The 23,013-nt window shown below is 40.3% G+C and overlaps 1 protein-coding gene across 2 annotated transcripts; it reads left to right on the forward strand.

The window, feature by feature from the left end:
• Window positions 1-1,882: 1,882 nt before the first annotated feature.
• On the forward strand, window positions 1,883-23,013 carry CNDP1 (carnosine dipeptidase 1). Of its 2 annotated transcripts, XM_074847832.1 has the most exons (15): window positions 1,883-1,932; window positions 2,282-2,349; window positions 4,913-4,988; window positions 5,330-5,498; window positions 9,799-9,917; window positions 10,755-10,898; window positions 12,506-12,668; window positions 13,740-13,828; window positions 17,034-17,234; window positions 18,674-18,758; window positions 19,324-19,484; window positions 20,875-21,039; window positions 21,235-21,376; window positions 21,758-21,905; window positions 22,770-23,013. In XM_074847832.1, exons 5-15 carry the CDS (start codon window positions 9,840-9,842, stop codon window positions 22,873-22,875), a joined length of 1,482 nt encoding a protein of 493 aa, XP_074703933.1. In that variant the 5' UTR covers window positions 1,883-1,932; window positions 2,282-2,349; window positions 4,913-4,988; window positions 5,330-5,498; window positions 9,799-9,839; the 3' UTR covers window positions 22,876-23,013. The 2 variants fall into 2 exon arrangements, with proteins under 2 accessions (XP_074703933.1, XP_074703944.1); XM_074847843.1 differs by lacking the exon at window positions 1,883-1,932 and having other exon boundaries at window positions 2,276-2,570.

Here is a 23,013-nt window from a genome sequence, read left to right on the forward strand (position 1 = left end):
TCAGACTGGTGTGGTTTGTGGTTAAGAGTCAGATTTCGAAAACCTGGAGTTGTTTGGTTAGGCTTTCCAGTAGCACTCTGCTACTAGGGAGGGGTTTTGATGATCAGTTCAGGGTGAGCCTTGGAGGGGAGCCCAGAAGCCCTGTGGTGGGGAGCAGTGCCTGTAGCAATGCATTGTGGCTCTGCAAGCTAAGGGAGCAAACTGAGGGCCACCCTAACATTCAACTCAGTGGCAGGGAGTGTCAGGGAGTGTCCAGCACCTTCTCTCAAAGGTAAGTGAAAGGGCCTGAGCAGAAAACCCTCGTTAAAAACAGATGAAAACCAAAGCCAGCGATAGTGTTGCTCATCCTGAGTGCAAGAATCTTGTGGCTCAAGCGTACATCCCAGCAATGAGTATCCAAGATATGATTCCCTCCCCAGCCTATCCACTTCCCAGCTTGCAGGAAAGGGTATATAGTTTATTGCAAATGGGGAGAAGATGTTTTTCTTCCTGGTCAAGCTGTGTCCACTTAAAGACTGGCTTCCGGGAAAGAAGAGAGGAGCACAGGGTGGAAGCACTCCTCTAACAGCTGTTTGCACATTTGATCTTTCATAGCTAATGGCTTAATTGCATTTTTTAATATTATTATTATCATGGGATTTCCTGTGTTTCTCTTTTTTAGTTCACCCTAAAACTTAATTCCCTCTGAAGTGCAGTGAGTGAGGGGATACAAACTTTATGCGTTTTCATGAATTATCTCAAATATTTCAAACAAAATTTCATACTTGTATAAGGATTTAGGCACTTGGAGTGTGGGATTAGTGGCTTATATCCAAAAGAGTGATTTTTCAGAGCTGTCATTTGCTTAGAAGTTAAGAGATGTAAAAATATTGGCTCTAAATGTTTGAATTCTGATAGTACAAAAAATACGAAGCCATCATTGCTTTTTAAGCCATGTCAAGGCACATGCTACACTTTTGTTGAAAGGCCTTTGAACATATGAAAACTTCTCTACTTGAAAAGACTGTAACAAAGAGAGCAAGAATACGTGTCTGTAGGGAAGAATTTTAAGCCTAAACCCTTGTGGAATGAGTAGGGAACTATTTTCCACAGAAGTTGTAATTAAGTTTATAGCATCTCAGCTGAAGAGCCTGATCTAGTAGTCACAGATCCACTTCAGCTGTTAGTAGGCTCAGCACCTATGTGCAGGCATTTAAATAAGATGTCCAGATAAGAATTAGTTTTCTAACCAAAGGTGCCAGTCTTGTGATTATCTGCCTCTGTTTTTGTTGAGATGCTATCACATCTTTCACAAAACAGCCTGTTGATGGCATGAGTTGCATAGCATGTGAACGGTGCAGAGCCTCAGTTTAACAAGCATCTGCTCTGGGCTCTCAAAGTACGTGCTTTATCCTTGATACAGTCAGTGGCACTTTGATAGAAGAGACGTGCAATGAAATACCTCACACTCCTCCTTAAGGAGGTCACAATCACAAAGACCTTGCAATAGTAACATCTGTTGCTACAAGATGCAACATTATTGTATGTGTGTGCAAATATAGTTTATACATATGTATATATATTCATATGTGTATAAACAGTTGGTTCCTTTATTTTTAAGCTATTTTAGAGCAACTTATACTTGTCAAGAGAAGAACCTCTCTGCTTGTTTTGGCCTTCTTCCAAATACACTTCAACAACAGGAGGGCTGCAATGGAAAAATACTCATAAGCCTTTCTTCAGAGGCTGCTGCTCCTGGGACACTCAGCCAAGATGCAGAAGTCAGTGAAGTGTCAAACTGAGTTAACTTTGTGGTACTGCAGACGCGTGCCTTGAGGGACACTGTGCACACCACCACTTCAGTGACTCCTGCCCTGCTGCTACTGATTCCTGGACCTCACAGAAAGTTGGGAGGAGGTAGCGTGAAGAGCTGCATAAACAAAGTACTGCATGGTTAGTATCAATTTCACACGGTGAACTCATAAAGCCAGTCTCCGATGTCTGTTTGGGAATGACTGTGAGTTACCAGTTGGATAAAAACCTCACCTGCAGGGAGGGCATTAATGACCCTTAAGGGAATGCTGTTATTTGGCTGCACAAAGCTGTCTGAAGGATATCAAGATGGGAATAACCTCTTGCCATTGCTTCAGTGTGATTAATATCTGAAAATACTTTTGCTTAATCATTAAGCAAAATGAATTTACAATCTTGCTCTTGGAAAAATAGGACAGTCTCCTATCTCAGCATTCATTGCAGTGTACTGGAAAAGGCGCTGGACAAGAACTTGTTTATTCCTCTCCAGGGTGTGTCACTTAGTCTGCCTGCTTGGAGATCTGCGTACAGAAAGCCTGATGAATTAGCCACTAGGAGGTGAGAAGGATTTGTGCTACTGCTCTTCCTTTACAGATCATTTACTCGAATCTCTGTGGCCCTGCTCCTGGAAGGTGCTGAGCATCCTTGCTCCATACAGAGGACAGTCTGTAGCCACAAACTCTTGAGAAGCGCTATGCCATCTCTTGCCTGGCTGAAAGGTCCTTTTCTAAATTAATCTCCTTCCACTGATGTACCCAGGAGTGATTATCAACACTCAGGTAACAACTACTAATTCAGGGTCTTAAGGGTCTTTACCTCTCCACCAGTGCAATCTCGCTCCACTGTCTGACAAGCTCTCGCAGCTTTTGCTATTGCTTAACTTGTGGTCCCAGGTTTTGGCATCACTTGTGATTATCTTGAAAGATAATGGCTGGGAAATACTCTTCAAACTGCAGCATGAAGTGGGAAGGAGTGAGGAGGCAGAAGGGCTTGCTGCTACCACCGGGAACAGAAGTAGAAATCCTTGCAGGGGAGAGATATTTTGGGAATTGTGTGAAGGGGCCTCCATTCCACACTTACACTTCTAGGAGACCATAATAAGTTATACGAAGGCAGTATATTGAGAAATGACAGTAAACTGCAATAATAACCAGGTACCACTGATTATGACATTACAGTATTGTTCCCATTTCCCTGTGATACACCTTCAAGATATGAAAAATAGCTGGCTTGAACTAGAGGTAGTTGCTTATAGAGTGATGGGTAGCGTTGAAAACCATCATATCATTTCTCTGTCAATGAAATACTGCTCCTAACAGCATATTTCTTACATATTTTCTCATTCAGTATTGTAATTACTTAAGATAACTTTTTAATTAAGGTAACAATTTAGACATGCTAATTCTGCTGAAGTGCCAATGAACAGAAGTTACTCTTGTTTGTACCATCACTTTGTAACGAACTGAGGCTGATGTAGTAATAGAAACACAAGAGAAAATAAAGACATTGGTGCTTTTTTTCTTTATCCTATTGTTTTAGTTCTGCTCTTATTTTTCAGTAATTAATCTATCTCCTCCTGCTTAAACACTTACTGTATTCCAAAGAGGAGTTGTCCATGCCATCACTCAGCCAAACTATTCAACTTGGATCTTTAATTTCTTGTAGTTAATAAGCTACCATCAAAGAGTGTTTTTATTAAGGAGATAAAGCTGCCTGCATTTAAAAACGCTTCTAAACAATGTTGGTAATGTTTATGCTACTCCATAAATGGAATAATGACCATAAAAAAATAAATCTCTTACACTGTGGACTCTCAACCTTGTTCCAAGTTATAGGTTATGAAATAAGAAGCAATGAAATAATAAGTTACAAAGTAATCATTTTTTCCACAATAGTATAGTTCCTCAGTAGTATAAAGTGATAAATAAGCAAATAGTTGAATGACTAAATTTAGTAGACCTATTTCTAAACTCACTCATACTATTGTAATTCAGGAGTAACTCCAGTGTGAAACATTTAATGTTAGGATAAAGGAAGGCAGAATTCATGTAAAAATAAATTATTTTAAATAAATGTAAATAAACATTTAATTTCCCCCCAACTTTTGCATTTCATTTGCAAATGAGTTTTTATATATTAATCAAATGAAGAACAAATACTTAAAAGAAGAAAACGTCTTTGTAAGGCTCTGAGACAGGACCTTGACCTCCCTTTGAAGACTGATGCTTGTTACTGAATCTGAACATGTGAATAGCTGTTCTTTCAAAATGGACAGAGGACTGTAAGGATAGAAACTTGTACACAAACACAAGCACCTTAAAATTTGCTACAAGTTCAGAGGCCCTCTGGTATGGAAGAACTGGCAATGAGAAGATGGTGAAGCTATCCACATCTAAGCGAGTACAATGCACTTAGATGTGGATATCAAATGCCATCCCAGCAAGTCAGAATATAGTAAATATTCTTCATCTGTACTCTAATTTTCCTTTTGGTATTCATTGTGTTTTAAGGTCATTATGAACTAGATTAGTAGCTCGGCCTTACATAGTTTGGTACTTAGCTGTACCTCCCATAGTTCTTTCCTATTAACCTTTTTGCTACGAAAAGAGCAAAAGACAGTGCAGCTGTCTTTCCAAGAAGGATCATTTTATACCAGTGTTAATGAGCAGTCAAGCTCAGACAATTTTCTTGGGTAAATAGTGAATTACTTTTCCTCAGTGGGCACAGAGTGAAACAGTACTTCCTGGGAGAAACTCTTCTCCTTAACAGAAATGTATTATTTTCTTTTCCAGTTTTCAATCAAAGCAATAAACAAAAGCCACCTCTTCTCTCTAAGTCCTCCAAAATACTATTGTAAAGCAGCAACACTTATCAGCAACACTGAAGTGCTTTCTGATGCTGGGATTCCTGCTAGGATCTGGGACTTCCAGGGACAAAAGAAGAAAAGGAGATGGGAAAATTTCTCATGGCTTGAAGCAGTAGTGATTTGGATATCCTGCTTGGATATGATAGAGAAGCAGACTTAAGCATCTAAACCAAAAGTTAATCTTTAACTTAGAAGTAACAATTCTTAACTGCAGAACATATCAGTGAACTGATATAAAATGTCCCTGTTATGCAGGTGGAAGAAGAGATCTTTCCAGTTCAAACTCTCATCACCAGTCATAAAGGCAGCTGCAAAACAAGAACACAAAGAGGTAAGGACTTTTTTTTTAATATCATCTGTATTACAGCAAAGCAGAACTGATAAACAGGGTCTTACTTTTTCCTCTAAGGGGTCAGCTTGAGCAAGGGCAAGGCTAGTCATTGCCATTCTCTAAAACACCCTTAAGGCAGCTTATATTGCAACACTTTTTAAGATCTGACTGCTGGAAACAACACTGGGCATTTCAGTGTCACCTGCCAGCAAGTGCCAGATATTACCTACGCTTTCCACCAAACATTTTCATTGCTGTTACAGTTTATTGGATTTGATGCCATTTGTTTAATCATCTTCAAATGCAGTCAGGCTCTGTGAGCAGGTGTTCATCCCCTGCAGGTGTCTGGATCTCTGCAGCTCCTGGTCATTCCGACAACAGTGGCTGCACGTGATCAGGCCTGTGCTCAAGAACTGCCACGTGAAGAGTCATCGTCCTTCCCTTCCTCCAAGGGCCTCGCTTAGTCAGCTGGAGAGGCGACTGAGGCTTGATTGCCTACTTCCACCAAAGGTAGGCCACTTATCAGCGAATGCTAAAGGTAGTTAAATAATAACCCTGTTATCTTCCTTGATGGTGATTGCTTAGAGGGAATGTTCCTTTCAATAGAGCCCACCATTGGTTTGGGAAATTAGCTCCTGCTGCCATACATGTCTTTATGTCCTTTCATATCAAATGTTCTTTATATTACTTTCAAGCTAGGCAACTTCCTTGTTTTTCTCTGAGTTGGTTGCACAATGTTCAATTTTCATTGGCACTCCCCTCCCCCCCCCGCCCCCCCCCAAATGCTCCATCGCAGGGAGGAAAGCACTTGAAGCATATGATTTGGGAACAGTGAGGAGGGCAGCAAAGCACGTTCAGGAGCTGCTTCTCAAATGTTTGTAAGTTTAGTTGATATTTTATCAAAGAGTCATCTGAGTTAAAGAATCAACTTGTATTTCTTGTTAAATCAATGCCTAAGAATGCTAGGTTTTCTTTTAACAGTACTTAATAAGATAGGAGGAAGTGAGACACAAAATGTTCTTACTACTAAGGAATGAAGGAAGAGAAACTGCATGACTGTCATACATTATTTCTAAAAATAGTCATTCTATGTTTTTCTATAAAGCAGCAACTGCTCTTTAAAATTACATCAAATAAAATCACTTGAAATTGAACACTGAAGTCTTTGATACTTCCCCCCCCTCCCTGGCTTTATCATCCCTTCAAATAATTTCTTCCCCTCGTTGTAACATAGTTATTTTAGCCTTGCCTGAAATCTTTCTACTGCTTTATTAAACCAACTCCCTTTTCTACATAAGCTTTCCCAGCGGCGATCCAAATGCTTTTAAGCAGCATTGTCTGTGTATTAGTAATGCATTAACATGAATTTCCATCTGCTACTCCCCTCCCTCTCTCAAGTACAACACAACATAGCTGCTACCTAATTTCTTGTTTGAATTAGTATTTGGTGCACTCTACTAATCTGCAGGACTGCATATCTCCTTACATTCGTTTTGCCAACTTTGCCACTGTTCATGCTTATTTTTGTTTATGAAAACAACTATTTTTGTGATACTCTATAAGTTTTTCCTGAAGTCTGTCTGTGTTTAGAAAACATCACCGAATTATTTCAAATATTCCTAGGATGTTTTTTCTGTTTGAATGTTTTTCTTTTCCTTCACAGCATTTTAGTTTATTCGTTTCATTTTCTTAAACAGTTAAAAGCTAATGAAACATGACTTGAAGACATGTCTCTTGTCTGCATCTTTCCAGGTCATTTGCATGTAAGGCAGATAAAAAGAGGAAGATACCATCACCACAGCCCGCAACCCCTGTATAAGCAGCTCTTTTGTGATTCTGACCTTTATGTAATAATAAAAGAAATACATGTGTTTCTTCAAGTCACCATAAGGTGCCAACTATATATACACTTATTCTTTTTAGAGTGAAAATGCACAGAATTCAGCAAAACTTAATATTTGAACAGAAAGAGGGAAAATCATATATGATGGAGGCACTGATACCTATCCATTGCATGAGCTTGGTTACTCTAGCAGCCGTGTTCTGACCTGTGTTATGATACTCCTTGTTCAAGTGTGGCATATCCAAAAGGTATTTTTTGTAAGTAACTGAACCTGGAGAAGCCTGTCTGGATATCTGTGGTAAGGTTAAATGAGGGCACATTCAGTGGCCTCTGTTGCAAATATTTTCCAAATTGAGGTTTGGAAATGGCAAGGTAGAAAGAATGAGTAAAGTACATGTGAAACTGAGACATCTAGCAGGCTTTGTGGTAAATGAAGGTAACAGACCTCAAGTCTCTCTAGATGAACATCTATCTGATTAAAATCCTCACATCCTGGTATCTCTTGACCTGTCTCTTGGCAATGCCGATGGTAAGACTAGGATTTACCCCACTTTTGAATGAATGACCACACTGTACAATGCCTGTTCCTATCACTCTCTTCTGGAGGTGCAATGCCTTACATTCTTTTGGAGCCCCTCACAAATGTATCCATTGGGGGTCCTGTCCTCTCCTCAGCCAGTGCAGGAACCATCTCCCCTCTGAGAGACCCAGCTCAGAGATGGAAGATGCTATGTCTGTAATAAGGACCAGCATGAAGGTAAACTTTGCTTTCCTGGGATCCACTGCTGGCTAAAGCAAGACCAAGCAACATCACACAAGCTGAGCCGTTGCCTGGTTGCCCAAAAGCACACAGCAACAAAAAGAGAAGCAAACAACATAAATGGCCTCCATGTTGAGCTTTTACCTAATACTGATCATCTTCCTGTACCTTGAGCCCCTTTCGGACATGACCTGAAGTGTCTCAGCTCAAATGCCACCCTGTACCTACCTGGGCACTGCCCCAGCAAGTGCCAGCATCTCGTCTCTGTCAGGAAACTGTTCATCAGGGAACAGTTACCATCACCCCAGCCTGGGACTCCTGGTCTTGTCTGCCCTGTGCAGCCTAGGAAGTCCTCCTGACCGTGTCTGTGATCACCTCCCTATGTGCTATTGCCCTCTGTAAAATGGACTTTGGTTGCCAAATGTTTGCAACCACTTGCACAGTCCAAGGCTGGAAGAAATAACCAGCCTGGGAATTTTAACTTCGGGGTGTTTGTTACAAACCTCCTGTTGTTAGGCCTTACCTGCTGAAGCTCTATCCAAAGATGACTATAACCTAAGCTACCAAACTCCAACACCTCTTTCTCCACCACATCTTTGTTGCTAAATCCCAGAAGCCGCTTTGTCTCTTTTGAAATGTCTTGAATTTTTTTTTCATGTTTGCTTCAAAAATTCCTGTAATAATCCCTTTTGATTTAGGCTAAATTGCTGCTGCGTTTACTCAGGATGTGAATATTTGAAGGGTATGGTTGAATAGATCCACCTTTTTGGAGGTAAGCTTTACCTTTTTATGGTAAAAACAGTGAGAGAAGAAAATGGTACTTTGATCATCACTTAAGGGTTTTTTTCCCAGCAAGCACTACTTAAATAATATGCCTACATTTAAACTCTCCATCCTAAAAATCCCACCCAAATTTGGATTTTCTTGTCTCAGTTAACAAGTCATCTTCATAGAAGTGCTTTTCAACTTCACTGTCCTGCAAAATTGGCATTTGGCCTCTTCCAATACCAGTGTTTCCAGCTTCAACAGATGTCAGGAACTGGACACAGGGAATTACACCCAGTATCACAGGCCTTCTCAAAGCTTTACTTCAGAGAGTGACCTGTGTCACAGGCAATGTGGACGCAACCTTGTTTCTAAGGGAAGATTGGAAAATGAGGTACATCCTTCATACAGCCAGGATCTCCAGCCAAAATGAACAATGTTTCCCTCCTCTTGTTCATCACGCTTGGGTTTTCAATCTTTCTTCTCTGTCAGAGAAACATAATTGAAATTATTAATATTACCATAGCTTACCATCTTAGCAATGCATCAAAGTTAAGGAATTATGGACGGACTTTCACTGCACATTTTGTTACCAGCATAGAATATTTTTAGAATCAAAGTGTTGGGTTTTGACCTTGGAGTCCATCCCGTCGCACAGCCTGATACAGCAGCTATTCTGAATTTAGCCCAGCCAAGTATTTAGCCATCCATGTGTTACTCTGCTAACACCAATTTAAGAAACTACAGCAAGAACTTCAAGGAAACAGGAAAGGAAAACTGAAGAAAGGAAGCAAAACACAATTTAAAATATTACGGTCTTTTAATCTTCACTTATCTTGTCAAAAACAAGATGGCGGAGAGGTTTGCAAGTACTAAATGACTTCTGCACTTACCAAGTGCTTCAGTATTGACACTGTTCTTATTCAACCACAAAAGCTATTTGTTTAATGCTCCCTGGTGTCAGGATTGTTCTCCCTTATTCACGTAACATATGCAACACGTGTCAGTGAATCCATTTTTCTTCCTCCTTCTGGAAATGAAGAAAAAGAAAGATGAGTCCCCTGGGTCATTGGTGTGTGTTTGCGAATCTTCCCCTGGGGTTGTCTTCCCAGAACATACAATTTGAGGTTTGTGCATTGAAAATTGATGCAACAAATATTTCTTTAGAAAACACTTCCCTTAATTTACTTACAAAGCAGAAATTGTAAAGCTGCTCGCTCTTTGGTCATTTTTTCACTTCTTTTCTTTCAGAAACTCGACTATGAGTTGATTGAAGGTTTTATGTGATAAAATAGTTCAGGTATATTTTCTCCTGGCTTGAAGAACTTAAATGAGATTTAAATAGGCTCAGAATTTTGTAACTGTCTATGCTTTCTAGCACTGAAAAGAAGTGCATATTGCAGGATGTCTCTAACATGTTGAATTTTGTCCTTAACTTTCAGATAGCATCCATTTCAGCCCTGTGCTACTTTCTAAGGCAGTAATGTCCTCATCAACCTCTTCAGTGTTGGAGACAGAGATCTTCCAGTACATTGATGTACATCAAAGCGATTTCATCGAGGTAGGAACTATATTGAAGTGAAATGATGAGTGCAGAACTGGTCGCTGGAGGCCTGTGCTCTACGGGCCAGATGAGTGTTTGCCACTAAGGTAACAAGCAGGGTTCCAGGTCTGGCATCAGGTGTGTCACATGTGCTTCACAAAGCAAGGCTGCAAGGGGACGGTCTGTGCTGGGGACCCTTTGGGTGGAAGAGGGATTTGCATGGACTTACACAAACCAGATGGTTGTGGGCATCCTTTGAGCATGTGCAGATGGAGGCTCCACTGAGCCAAAATGCACCTGCCTGGGAGAAGAAAGCCAGATAGGATGCTCTCTCCCTTGCTTTACATCGGAACTGATTTTTGTAGGTTTGCTCTTGACAAGGAGAGGAGTCTTGGTCCCATGCTGGTTTGTGCTTTCATTTTTGTCAGTTCCCTGTGAAAAGGCAAAAACATAATTAGTCCAGTCAGTACCAGTTATGTTTTAAAGCTATGAGCACTTCTGAATCCTCGTGAGGATCACTGCAGTGATTTGTCCATAATGCAATTTCTGCAATGCAAACTGGTCAGCATCTAGTCTACCTCCTCTTCCACCAGGTTTTCCTCTTCCACTGACCAGGTTTTAGGTCCATGGTTGCCAGTGCCTGTGTGGGCACCCTCCCTGTGTAGAAAATTAAGACTTTCGACCCTGGGGACCCATCTAAGCAATTCCTCTCAATTATGAAGCCTTATAGCATCCATGACATTGCTGTGATGAGATAAAAATGAAAGCATTTTCCAATGTGACGCTTCTTATGTTGAAAGACAAACACTGCAGCATCCTGGGTGATTTAACTACACTCCTTTCCTTCCTGTGCAGGATCTTAAGGAATGGGTGGCTGTGGAAAGCGATTCTGTTCAACCAGATCTCAGGAAAGAAGTAATACAAATGATGACATTGACAGCAGACAGACTGGCAGCACTGGGAGCCACCGTTAATTCAGTAAACCTGGGTTCACATCAGGTGCTTCTCTGATTCTTGCATTTAAAACATCATATTTGCACATGTGGTCTACCTATTCCATCCAGTGCTATGTATATGTATGTTATACCGATGTTTTTGGTAGCTAGATAACAATTTATCTATAGTCCCGCAGTTACATGATACCTGCTGAAATCAGTCCCTCCTCAGATTGTCTGAGAACAGATCTAGGAGACCACACAGACAATGCAATGAAAACAGATGTTCTCTGCATAGCAGGGACATTTTGACACTTTTAACTGGAGTGAAGCAGTCTGCAAAAGTAAAAGGCCTGAGTTTTTTTACCAGGGCTTGTTTTTACATTCTTCTGAATAATGAATCATGATAGTTAATGCATCATTCATCACCAAAGTCTCTATATGAAGGAAGTAGTTTTACAAGGAAGATGTTGCCAGACAGAAAGGGCTAGCTATCTTGAGCATCATCTTTGGTTTTGGGAGCTTCTGACAAACGCTCCAAGATATTTTCTTAATGACTGTTAGAAAGCAACAGGCAAGAGTTAATCTCTGAGAAATCTTTGTCTCTAATTACTTACCTTACTCTAGCTGGAGGCTCTTTCCTGCCCTGGGCTGTTAGATTTCTATTCTAACAGGAATTCAAAAGTTCAATAATAGTGATTCTCTTTTCCTTCCTCTGAGGTTTCTGGGGAGGATTGTGAGTCTTAGCACAAGGATTCTGCAGTACAGCAATACTTTAATATTTCAGGTTATGTTATTTAATAGTTGTAATGGATGCATTTAAAATTAAAACTTTAGCATGCACTTGGCATGCAGTTATGATTGCTAAAATATATAGCACTAGTCTGTGTCGATAACAGTGGGGAATGGATTTGTACCTGTTGTTGGAACAGAGACCAGAGATACTTTCGTCTGCCTGGGACCAAAATACTGTTTCATAAAATGAGTTTTCCTTTGCTTGGCAAGAAGCAGCAATGCTTTTGGATTGCAATAGGCCAATGCAGACTGATATTACTGGTGAATACAAGGCAGTACACCATTCTTTCATTTCTTATTTCTCTCTCCTGTGAGACACCTAGCCTCGCTTGGCCAATGTGGAGGTCTGTTCTGCATGGTGGTACATTACAGCATTACTTTAGAGCCTTAACTTGTTTTCAAAACAGCCTGAAATAGCTGCTGCTTCCTCCTGCCAGCAAAACTTTATTTTGTTTCTGTATTTGAGGTTACAGGCCTCCTGCCCTCTGTCTATGGTGAAATCAAATCCCAAATTAGTTTGTGTGGCTTTTGACTATTTCAGTGTCACAACATATGCTTTTGTGACTACAGCACATGGTCAGCTTTGTCTTCTCCAGTGCTGGGAAGTAAGAGTTTAGTAATGAGGGCATTTATGACAGTAAAATGTTAGAAGAGCTCCATAAAGTCCCTGCAGAACTTAAGCAGGTAGGGAGAAAAATCTTAATTTTTCTGGGTAGGTTAGAGCTGGATCCAAAGGCAGATTTGCACACCTGAACAAATCAGGGTCAACTGAGTATGAAGTATTTTCAATACTGAGAATTCCAGGGTTTTTTATAACATTTGTAAGTTTTCAAAGTTTTTCTTTCCTTAGTTGCTTTTCTTAACATTTCTCCACAGTTGCCTGATGGCCAGGACCTCCCACTGCCTCCCGTGATTCTTGGGGAACTGGGGAAGGATCCACAAAACCCCACTGTATGTTTCTATGGTCACGTGGATGTACAGCCTGCCAAAAAGGAAGATGGTTGGAAAACTGACCCTTACACACTGACTGAAATCAATGGTGTGTACCTGGTCATAAGTTTTGTATCATTATTTGAATACACGACTGAGATTCTGAGTGGAAGGAGGCTCCCTGTATATTTAACCAAAGCATGTGTACTTCTCCTATGAAAATCTTTGGGACAAATCCAGCAGCTTTGAATCTTGATGACCATGCTGTGACTAGTGAGACCCATCAGTGATTACCTGATATTTGGTGTGGAAGAGCCATACGAGGTTAACGCTGCTTTATAGAGTATTCAATAGAGAATCCATTTCTCCTGGGTTGCACTTCCCATTCTTGCATCATGATCCTTTAGTACCTCCACCTGCCATGCTGGAGCTAAGGAGCATTCACAGTGGAAGAATGTGAGGCCCCCTTTAATGTAATCATCCTTCCACTACAGCCAGCTGAGCATGAAAAGCTCCATTCACTGAAGGAACAAAAATGATGGGTAAAGGGTCAACAGATGAGTAAGACCCCAAGAACCCAGAAATCCTGATTCCCAGGCCTGTGCTATAACCGTTAACTCACCCTTTCCCATTGCCTGGGACCAGATCCAAACAGCCTTACTGGGGTAACTCTTCTGCCTCCAGTAGGGACTGTCACAGAACTTTATCACTGTACATGAATCTGTATATAACTGTACAGTCAAACGTTTAAAAAGACAGAAGTTATGTACCTAGACTTGTAGCTTAATACTTCTACTGTGGTATTTATCTGTGGGGTTTTTGCTGCTTGTTACCTGGGCCAGCTGAGGTGTACAGAAGCTGCATATTAGTGCAAATTCTTCAGCCATTTCTGGTCTGAACAAACAGCTCCCAAGAAAAAGTGAAGCTCAGAAATTGGCATGTAACAGAAACCACAATATGATGTATATAAAAGGAAATTTAAAAAAGAAAAAAAAGTGTACCAGTCCATTGGGAAACCCCCGTCACCTTATTTAAAACAAGTCAATGAAATCCTGACACTTTTGACACTACACTTGACACAGCACTACAGCTTCTGTGGCAACAAGCATTTGCTGATTACATTGAAGTGATGAGAGAAGTTTCAAAGATTGCTTAAAAACTTTTCTCTCTTCTTTTTAAGGAAATCTCTATGGGCGTGGAGCAACAGATAATAAAGGACCTGTCCTAGCTTGGATAAATGCAGTGGAAACATTTAGAGCCTTGAAATTAGTAGGTATCAATGAGGACTTTGCTGTTGTTGTTGTTATTATTATTATTATATCACATCTGGAGGGGGGCATTTTCATTCCTGTGAGTTAGATGATATGTCTCTGTCCCAAAAGACTACACTTATTTTGAAATTCAGCATGAAAAATCAGCATGGGTTTATGAAAGGCAGGTCCTGCTTGACAAACCTGATCTCCTTCTACTACAGCCAACCTGCTTATTGGATGAGGGAAAGGCTGTGGACATTGTCTACCTTGACTTTAGTAAGGCCTTTGACACCGTTTCCCACAGCATTCTCCTGGTGAAACTGGCTGCTCAAGGCTTGGATGGGCACACGCTTTGCTGGGTAAAAAACTGGCTGGATGGCCGGGCCCAAAGAGTTGTGGTGAATGGAGTTAAATCCAGTTGGTGGCCGGTCACGAGTGGTGTCCCCCAGGGCTCGGATTTGGGGCCACTCCTGTTTAACATCTTTATTGATGATCTAGACGAGGGGATCGAGTGCACCCTCAGTAAGTTTGCAGATGACACCAAGTTGGGTGGGAGTGTTGATCTGCTCGAGGGCAGGGAGGCTCTGCAGAGAGACCTGGACAGGCTGGAGCGATGGGCTAAGGCCAACTGGAGGAGTTTCAATAAGGCCAAATGCCGGGTGCTGCACTTGGGCCACAACAACCCCCAGCAGCGCTACAGGCTTGGGGAGGAGTGGCTGGAGAGCTGCCAGTCAGAGAGGGACCTGGGGGTGTTGATTGACAGCCGGCTGAACATGAGCCAACAGTGTGCCCAGGTGGCCAAGAAGGCCAATGGTATCCTGGCTTGTGTCAGAAATAGCGTGGCCAGCAGGGACAGGGAAGTGATCTCACCCCTGTACTCGGCACTGGTGAGGCCGCACCTCGATTCCTGTGTTCAGTTTTGGGCCCCTCACTACAAAAAGGACATTGAATTACTTGAGCGTGTCCAGAGAAGGGCAACAAAGCTGGTGAAGGGTCTGGAGCACATGTCGTACGAGGAGCGGCTGAGGGAACTGGGGTTGTTTAGTCTGGAGAAGAGGAGGCTGAGGGGAGACCTCATTGCCCTCTACAACTACCTGAAAGGAGGCTGCAGAGAGCTGGGGATGGGCCTCTTTAACCAAGTAATAAGCAATAGAATGAGAGGTAATGGCCTCAAATTGCACCAGTGAAGCTTTAGACTGGATATTAGAAAGCATTTCTCTACAGAATGGGTTGTTAGGCGTTGGAATGGGCTGCCCAGGGCAGTGGTGGAGTCCCCATCCCTGGAGGTGTTTAAGAGTCTGGTCGACATAGCGCTGAGGGATATGGTGTAGTTGGAAACTGTCAATATTGGGTTGATGGTTGGACTGGATGATGTTCAAGGTCTTTTCCAACCTAGACGATTCTGTGATTCTGTGAATTAGTTTATTTCTAATGCTATACCCAGGGCACTGATCCCACTCCAGTAGAAATCTCTCCTTGAGTATTTCTATTTTGAACAGTCTGTATGAAATGTAAATACAGTATTGTTGTTGTTGCCCTGCAGAGGAAAACACACTGGGGGAAGCATTCAATATATATTACATACATTAAACAGCTTTGATACTCTATTCTCCTGAGAGCTTTTAAAATGGTAAAATAACATACATCACAGATTGGTCATGAAGGCTCACCTCTGCTGTTACATATGCTGATCTTTGGTTTTGTCTACCTATAAGTTGCCTTCAATTTATGTGCATGTATGAAGAGAATAAATATCTAAAAATGCTCGTACAGAATGGGCTGTTCTTTCAACAATGTATCAGAGTTATCAAAGCAAATGCTTTGAATGGATGCATTAGTGAAATACAAATATACTCAGACTGATACAGCTGTAAGAGTCAAACTTTTGCCTAAATTACTACAATGATCAAATCTTCAGATCAGTCTGCATATTTGATTATTGGGCTAGTTGTATCCCCAGTGCAAAGCTAAACCAACATGTAGTCTAAGCTTACAACTTGGTTAGCAAGCACCCTTTAAGGTGAATTTGCACAACACAGTTTGTTAGATTCCTGAGAAACAGTTTTGTGCCTCTTATGACATTATGGCACAAACTGAGCATTAAGTCTTGACTTTTAAAGTCCTTTTGCAACCTTCTGGAAAACCAATGTTTTTCTTGCACCAGTAGAACTGAATTGACATCAGTGTCTCTTAAGTGATAGCAAACACACACGTTATCTGCCTACAGATTAGCTGTTTTAAGTGGATATGGTTATGGGGCTCTCTTTCTGCATTTTCCGTTTTTCAAATCACTAATAGCTATTTTGGCATTTTAACAAGCAAGCAAAAAGAAGCTTTTTTGTCATTTGAAACCTTTCCCTAGAAAACAGCAGAGACCATCAACCAATATTCATGAACAGTTTGTTTCTAAATTTTTTGTGGTCATTCGATGAGCCATTGGTGAGTCCATCCACAACACAAATGTTTTAATTCTACTCATTTCTTCCTGCATTTAATCTGAGCGTTGAATCAAAAGAGAAAACATCTTAAAACCTGTAATGAGAAAATGAATTCGAATAGGAAACTAAGCTCAAATTTATTTCTCCTATGGGACATGTCAGCATTTCCAACTCACACTATTTCATAATAAAAGTTCTCTTAATTACCCTTGGAAATGCATCCTTATGAACTAGCAGGCAAAGGAATTCATGAGTGCTAAAAGGACAATTATAGTAGAATCACCAACAGCATTTTTACCACCATATGAGTAACTCTGGTGATAGATAACATGTTGGGAAAACCACAGCAGCGGACCTCTGCCAGTGGTTCCCGCATGGGCACTAACAGTGGAAATATAAGAGGCAGGAAATTTTCTGTGAAAATGCAACTGTTATTACAGAGTTAGAATTTCCAAAGCAATTAGAATATTTAACAGCACTGAGAGAAAGCCCATTTAATGAGACAGTCCAGCAAATCTTCTGAAAACACAAAGAAGGAAAAAAGATATCACTTATTCTCCTTCAAAAATGAAAAGTAGATAAAAACATGAGGAAAACCATGTTTTCTGGGAAAATATATGTGTCTGTTTATTACTGCCCTTTCTACTGAAACAAGCTATATATCCTACATCTTTCTTTTCCTAAACCAATGTGTACTGCAAGCCAGCCTACTTCTGATTTTAAAGATTTTTTTATTTTTGAAAATGCTTGTTTCTTACCTGGACTTCTCTAATGTTCATTTAGGCTATGCCAGTGAACTTCAAGTTTGTAATCGAAGGCATGGAAGAAGCAGGGTCCTTGGGGCTAGAAAAGTTACTAGAAGAGGAAAACCAGTGCTTTTTCTCTGATGTTGATTATATTGTGATTTCGGACAACCTTTGGCTCAGCAACAAGAAGCCTGCCCTTACATATGGGAGTCGGGGAAATGCCTGCTTCTTTGTGGAGGTAAAGAACACAGGTTCATTTGAACTGGGCCCCTGACCAGAGAGCAGTGGTGTACCTGTAATCACATTTACACCTGCATACAGAGAAGGACTGAGAGCAAGCTTAATGTTTACAAATACAGAGCTTTCTTCCACATCCTTTTTGGCTTGTACAGATTTCCCTCCTCATTTCAGTTCAACTAGCCTTATTTACTTTCATTAACTTCTCTTCAATCATCATTTCTCCACTTACCTCTCTCCTGTTGATCCCTTTCCCATTCCATTATTCTCCTGCCACTCTCCCAGTCTTTTCTCATCACCCTCTCCACACATCGACTTCATTGTCTTGCAACATCATCCCTGTACCCATCCCTGAACCCCCCAACTTTCTCACTCCAAAACCATTTCTTCTGCTGCTCTGCCCTTTTGCAGCAGATACTGCTTAGTGAAATATATCTGCCTAAGGGGACTTAATTTATTTGGATCCCTGGGTTTAAAAGCCAAACAAAAGTTTTGTAACCATTGGCAGAAGCAAATAACAGTGCACTGTTGTATATTTAGCAGCCAACATGAGCTATTGTGAAATGAAGAGCAGAAATTTCTCATCTGGAAACTTCCTGATGAAGCATAAAAGGAATTCAGAGAGAAGATTAAAGAACTCAAGAACTAAAGAAAAATCTGCATTAACCTTTATGTCAGAAAAAGAATGAAATTTGTTTTTAACCAAAAGAGCCTCGGCAGCCTTGATTCAATTCTTCTAAGTCTTGGTTAAGAAAAATGATGCTATTAAAACATCAAAAATGATCTCTGCTTGCTACCAGACAGTTGGCTGTAATGAGGTTTTGAGAAGAATAAACAAGTTCGTTGCAGGAAAATAGTTTATGATAAACCTGAATATGAAAATGTGTCTGGAAAAAGAACCCATTTAATAAACAAAATGCGCCTCTCTATTCTAAAGCCGTACGATTCAAGAGACCTCTAAATTCTTATTTGTGGCAATCTGGAATTAAGGGTGGACATATATTTTCTTAATGCAAAATAAGTAAGGTTCTTTCTTGCCTTTGTTATGCAGATATTGCATTAAATAAAAAGGATAGAGAACTTGAAGAATTTATTCTGCAGTGTTAGCAACAGTAATATGCAAGTGTTTCACTTATGATGTATTGAATCTTACTGAAGCAAAAGAGGCAATGGAGAGGGACCGTTGCTCTCAAATGCCTGTAAGTGCTATAGACAGCTGAATTTCTCTCTCTAGTGGTTAACAGGAGAGCCCTATCTTCTCTTTACCAAAGCAGATTGCTCCTGACATGATGTTTTCCATTTTATATATAGAAACACATAATCGTTTTCTATTAATTTGTGGCCTCATTTAAAAAACTGAAGCTACCAGTCACTGCGGAAAACAAAGACTTGCAGAATAAGGTAGGGAGTATTTATATGTAACCAGTATTTTTGGTACAGGTTGAATGTGGTGACAAGGACCTTCACTCTGGAACTTTTGGAGGCATCATTCATGAGCCGATGACAGACCTGATAGCTCTGCTGGGTAATAACACGCATCATTGCTCAGGAGTAACTGGGGAGCAACGGCTAGCAATCAGCCTAATGAAGATCAGTGCCATGTTTAATTGACCTGAGTAAGGCAAGTGTAATTGAAGCAAGATTTCCAGGTTTCCAAATCTCAGCACAGCTATGGTGACAGCAGCTGAGGACAGGAACATCCCCAGTAAGGCCACACCTCAGACATGTTCCTGTTAAGTTGATGTCAGTCATGCATCAATCAAGAATGTTTAAGGATTGCTGGCAACTTGAATGCGTACATACGTACAGAAACCTGACTTTTTAATGCTGATTTGTACCTCAGTAGAATGATGTTTTCATGTCAGCAGCTGGTCTGACACACCACATGCTACACACAAACAGCAGCTCAATGGTTTTCTTAATAAATATGAAAATACATCAAGTTAGGTGCCATGACTTCACAGATGCAAATAATTGTTGGTTGTTAGGCTTACTCATCTGGTAAAGAGTTAGGTGGAAGAGAAAAGATGTGATGGTCAAGTGGAAGAAATAGGTCCCACTTGTACTGATATCTCTGTCTTGTTTTGTAGACAGCCTTGTGGATCCCACAGGTCGTATTCAGATCCCTGGAATCTACGACAGTGTCACTGCCCTGACAGAAGAGGAGAGGAAATTATATGAATCAATTGAATTTGATCTAGAAGAACATAAAAATAATAGTGGTGTGAAAAAATTCCTCTATGGCACCAAGGTAACAAAATCTGTCTAAATGGTCAGCAGAAAGAATTTAAATCACCCATTCATAGCGTTTATGGATAAAGCCAAACTGAAAGATATTTTCAGTCAATGGCAAACTCAAAATAAAGTAAAGGAGCATAGAACATTAAAAGGTAAATAAAAATAATCTGCTGAAAATGTAAGCTACTGCATGTGGGGAAAGTGATCTGAAATATGAATAATCAATGAAAAGGACCAATGCAAAACTAACAGTATTGCTCCCTCATCCTTGCACTACCCTTTCTCTCCCTCCATGTCTAAACAGCCAAACAAAATAAGCATTAAAACCCCTGCATACAGGTTACATAGTGGGAGTTGTATTCAGCTCTGAAAAATGGGAGGCAGCTTTAGGCAGATGTGTTTCGTGTGGTTTTTATTTGTTTAATTCAGATTTTGATGTCTGCTGAGCATGCCAAAAAAGCACCCAAAGCTATAAGCATCTCTTTGCCAGCATTTAAAAATTATATCCTAAATAAAAACAGCAGGTAAGGGCTGGCTCAGAAAGATCTCTCTGCACAAGAGTGGCAGCTGGGAGAAAGGAGAGGAATGATTAGATTTTTTTATCACTAACGTAATTATACTGGTATAAGCTCTAACATGGATGCTTTTATTTTCACAAAAAAGCTTCCAAATTAGCCTAAGCTAGACTGTAATAATCAGTAATACAGAAGTATAAAGTAACTACACTATATAAGTTTTAATGCTTTACTTATATGAGGATAAAGTGGTGCAAATTTTATGTGTACATAAAACTCGTCTCATCAAATTGGAGTAGAAGGGAAGGAGCAGCGCCCTGGGGTTCTGCACGAAGACCAATTTATAATTTATATACTTCTTTCTTTCTTAGAATAAACGTTTAAACATTTACTTTTTTTTTTTTTACCCTTCTTATCTTCTCCAGAAAAACAGATCAACTTGCTTACTGAACATTATCATCTTACCTATTGTATTATTTAATGCTCATTAGTAGAATTTCTTCCCTGGTATCATCTGGGAGGAGTCTGGCTAAACTGGCCACAGGTTTCTCCTGCAAGAAGTTCTGAGATCAACGGATGGTCAGATCAGAAGTTGTTCTGATTCTTCTTTGCATTAGAAAAATTGACTTTCAAGATATTTTAAAGCAATGCTCCACTTTTCTTGCTGTGCATGAAAAGCTGTTATCCAAACATTTCTAAAGGTAAACAAATGTTGACTGAAAGTAGTATTATTAAAAGATATGTGCATGAGTTTAAATTACAAATCAAACATCTTTAAAATACAGAGGTCTCCAAATACAAATTTTAGGATTGAATAAGCATGTTTCTTCCCATCAATTTATATCAATTGTGAATGGCTCCAGTGTCATCCCTTATATTTTTTTGAAGGAAGAAATACTTCTACACCTGTGGCGTTACCCTTCTCTCTCTATTCATGGGATAGAAGGAGCTTTTCATGAACCAGGAATTAAAACAGTCATTCCGGCAAAAGTCATTGGCAAATTCTCAATCCGTCAGGTCCCCCACATGGACCTTTCAGTTGTGAAACGACAGGTAAGAGGCAAACCTTTTCTTTGGCCTCCAGTGTGTAAACGAAGTCCCTCTTAGCACCTCACAAATTTACACCCGAAGCAGTAAACTGAATGTTTCTAGCATTTATTTGTTTCTGAGAGCAGAAGTGGGAATGTGGGTGTAAGCTTGAGTTGCAAGAAAATGAACACTTTTGACTGCAACATGTTTTCCCCACAGGTGGCAGAGCACTTGGAGGGTGTCTTTTCCAAGAGGAACAGTCCAAACAAACTGAAAGTGTCTATGCCTTTGGGTGCAAAGCCCTGGCTTGCTGATGTTAATGATCCACTATTTAAAGCAGCAAGAAGGGCAATAAAAACAGGTATGTTCCTTCTTTTTTTCAGTTCTTAATGTGTCTGCAAGTACACAGGGGAATTGTGCTCATCCATACAGCAAAAGGGTTTCCCAATTCAGTGCTAGTCACCCCTATGAATCTCACTGATTTTGACAGAACAACTCAGCCACACCTCCACACCTTGCTGAACTGGGGTATATTTAATAGGAGTAGCCAAAAGACCTCATTTAGGGTTTTTTGTGTACTGCTACGAAGCCAGAGGTTTGTAGAGTGCAGCAGGTTCATGAAATTACTCAAACCAATTTCTACTCAGACGCCCTTAATGCCAGCTATCTGCTCAAATATATGGTAGCAGAAGAAAGCACCTTTGTTTGCTTATAATGGATTCATTCTTTCCATGTATTTCAGTTTTTGGAGAAGATCCAGATTTTATTCGGGATGGTTCAACAGTTCCTGTTGCCAGAATGTTTCAGACTATAACACAGAAAAGTGTGATGATGTTTCCAATTGGAGCTGCTGATGATGGGGAGCACTCCCAGAATGAGAAAATAAGCAGGTTTCTTTTATTTGTCCATTTGTGCTATAAGAGAAGTGGGGAGAACTGACGTCCCCTGGTACCCACAAATCAGCATGGCCAGAGAGGAAGATTTGCTGTGCATTGGACAGTCCCAAACTACTGTCTCCAGCAAACTTGTTGCTGTGCCAAGCAGAAAGCAAAATTCCCAATCTATCACGTAACGCTATACACTTTTCATGGAGTGTCTCCTCAGTCTTTAAATACATCACAGTGGCAATTTTCATTTTGCTGCCAATTAAATTTGCTTCTGGTCTGAAAGACGATGATGTAGACTACCACTCTTTTGTCACAGCATCCATTCTGAAGTATGCCAGTCAGATGTATGCAGGCTAATGGTTAAGTAAGGATTTTGATGGTTGTCAGTATAAATGGATATAAAGGTGTATTTATATTACAGGGACCAAAACTAGTGTAATTATATTAAAATTAGCTTAAACTTGCCACTTGTGTTCATTTGTTGAGGCACCATGCTAAGACACCATTCAGTGTGTTGCCTGAACATCTGTGCAGCTTCTGAGTCAAGTCATGTTGAGCTCGAGGAACTGGAGAATCCTGCAATAATTCCCAAATTACTTTTTGCTTCCCCTCAGTACAGCCTCAGCCCTTATGGCTACAGACAATAGTAATTAGGAGATGTAACACCGGAAAAAGTTTTCTCAGTGAATCCTTCAGAGGAATGCCAGTTGAAGGATGTCCAGAATTTCTGTGCACTGGGTCCTTTTTTTGGGTGACCAATCTTGCAAATTCCTCTGAAGACTCTAAAAACTTCACCGGACTATGCCACTGATTTGAAGAACAGAACAACTTGACAGGGCTTCATTCTCTTTCTTTCCCTTTTCGCAGACACAACTACATTGAAGGAACCAAAGTGTTTGCAGCCTTTTTCCTGGAGATATCAAAGCTACATCGGCACTTACACAAAACTTCCAACACGGAGACTAACAACTGATAGATCATCACAAGAAAATCAGCAAAGCACTTTTTTAGTCTTAAGCTTTCTGACTTCCTGATCTGTAAAAACATATAAATCACATATTCAGTGGGTCTGAATTGGTGGAAAAAATAAATGTCATGCTATTGATTGGTA

Source organism: Strix aluco, chromosome 1 (assembly GCF_031877795.1).
Source record: "Strix aluco isolate bStrAlu1 chromosome 1, bStrAlu1.hap1, whole genome shotgun sequence".
Lineage (NCBI taxonomy): Eukaryota > Metazoa > Chordata > Aves > Strigiformes > Strigidae > Strix > Strix aluco.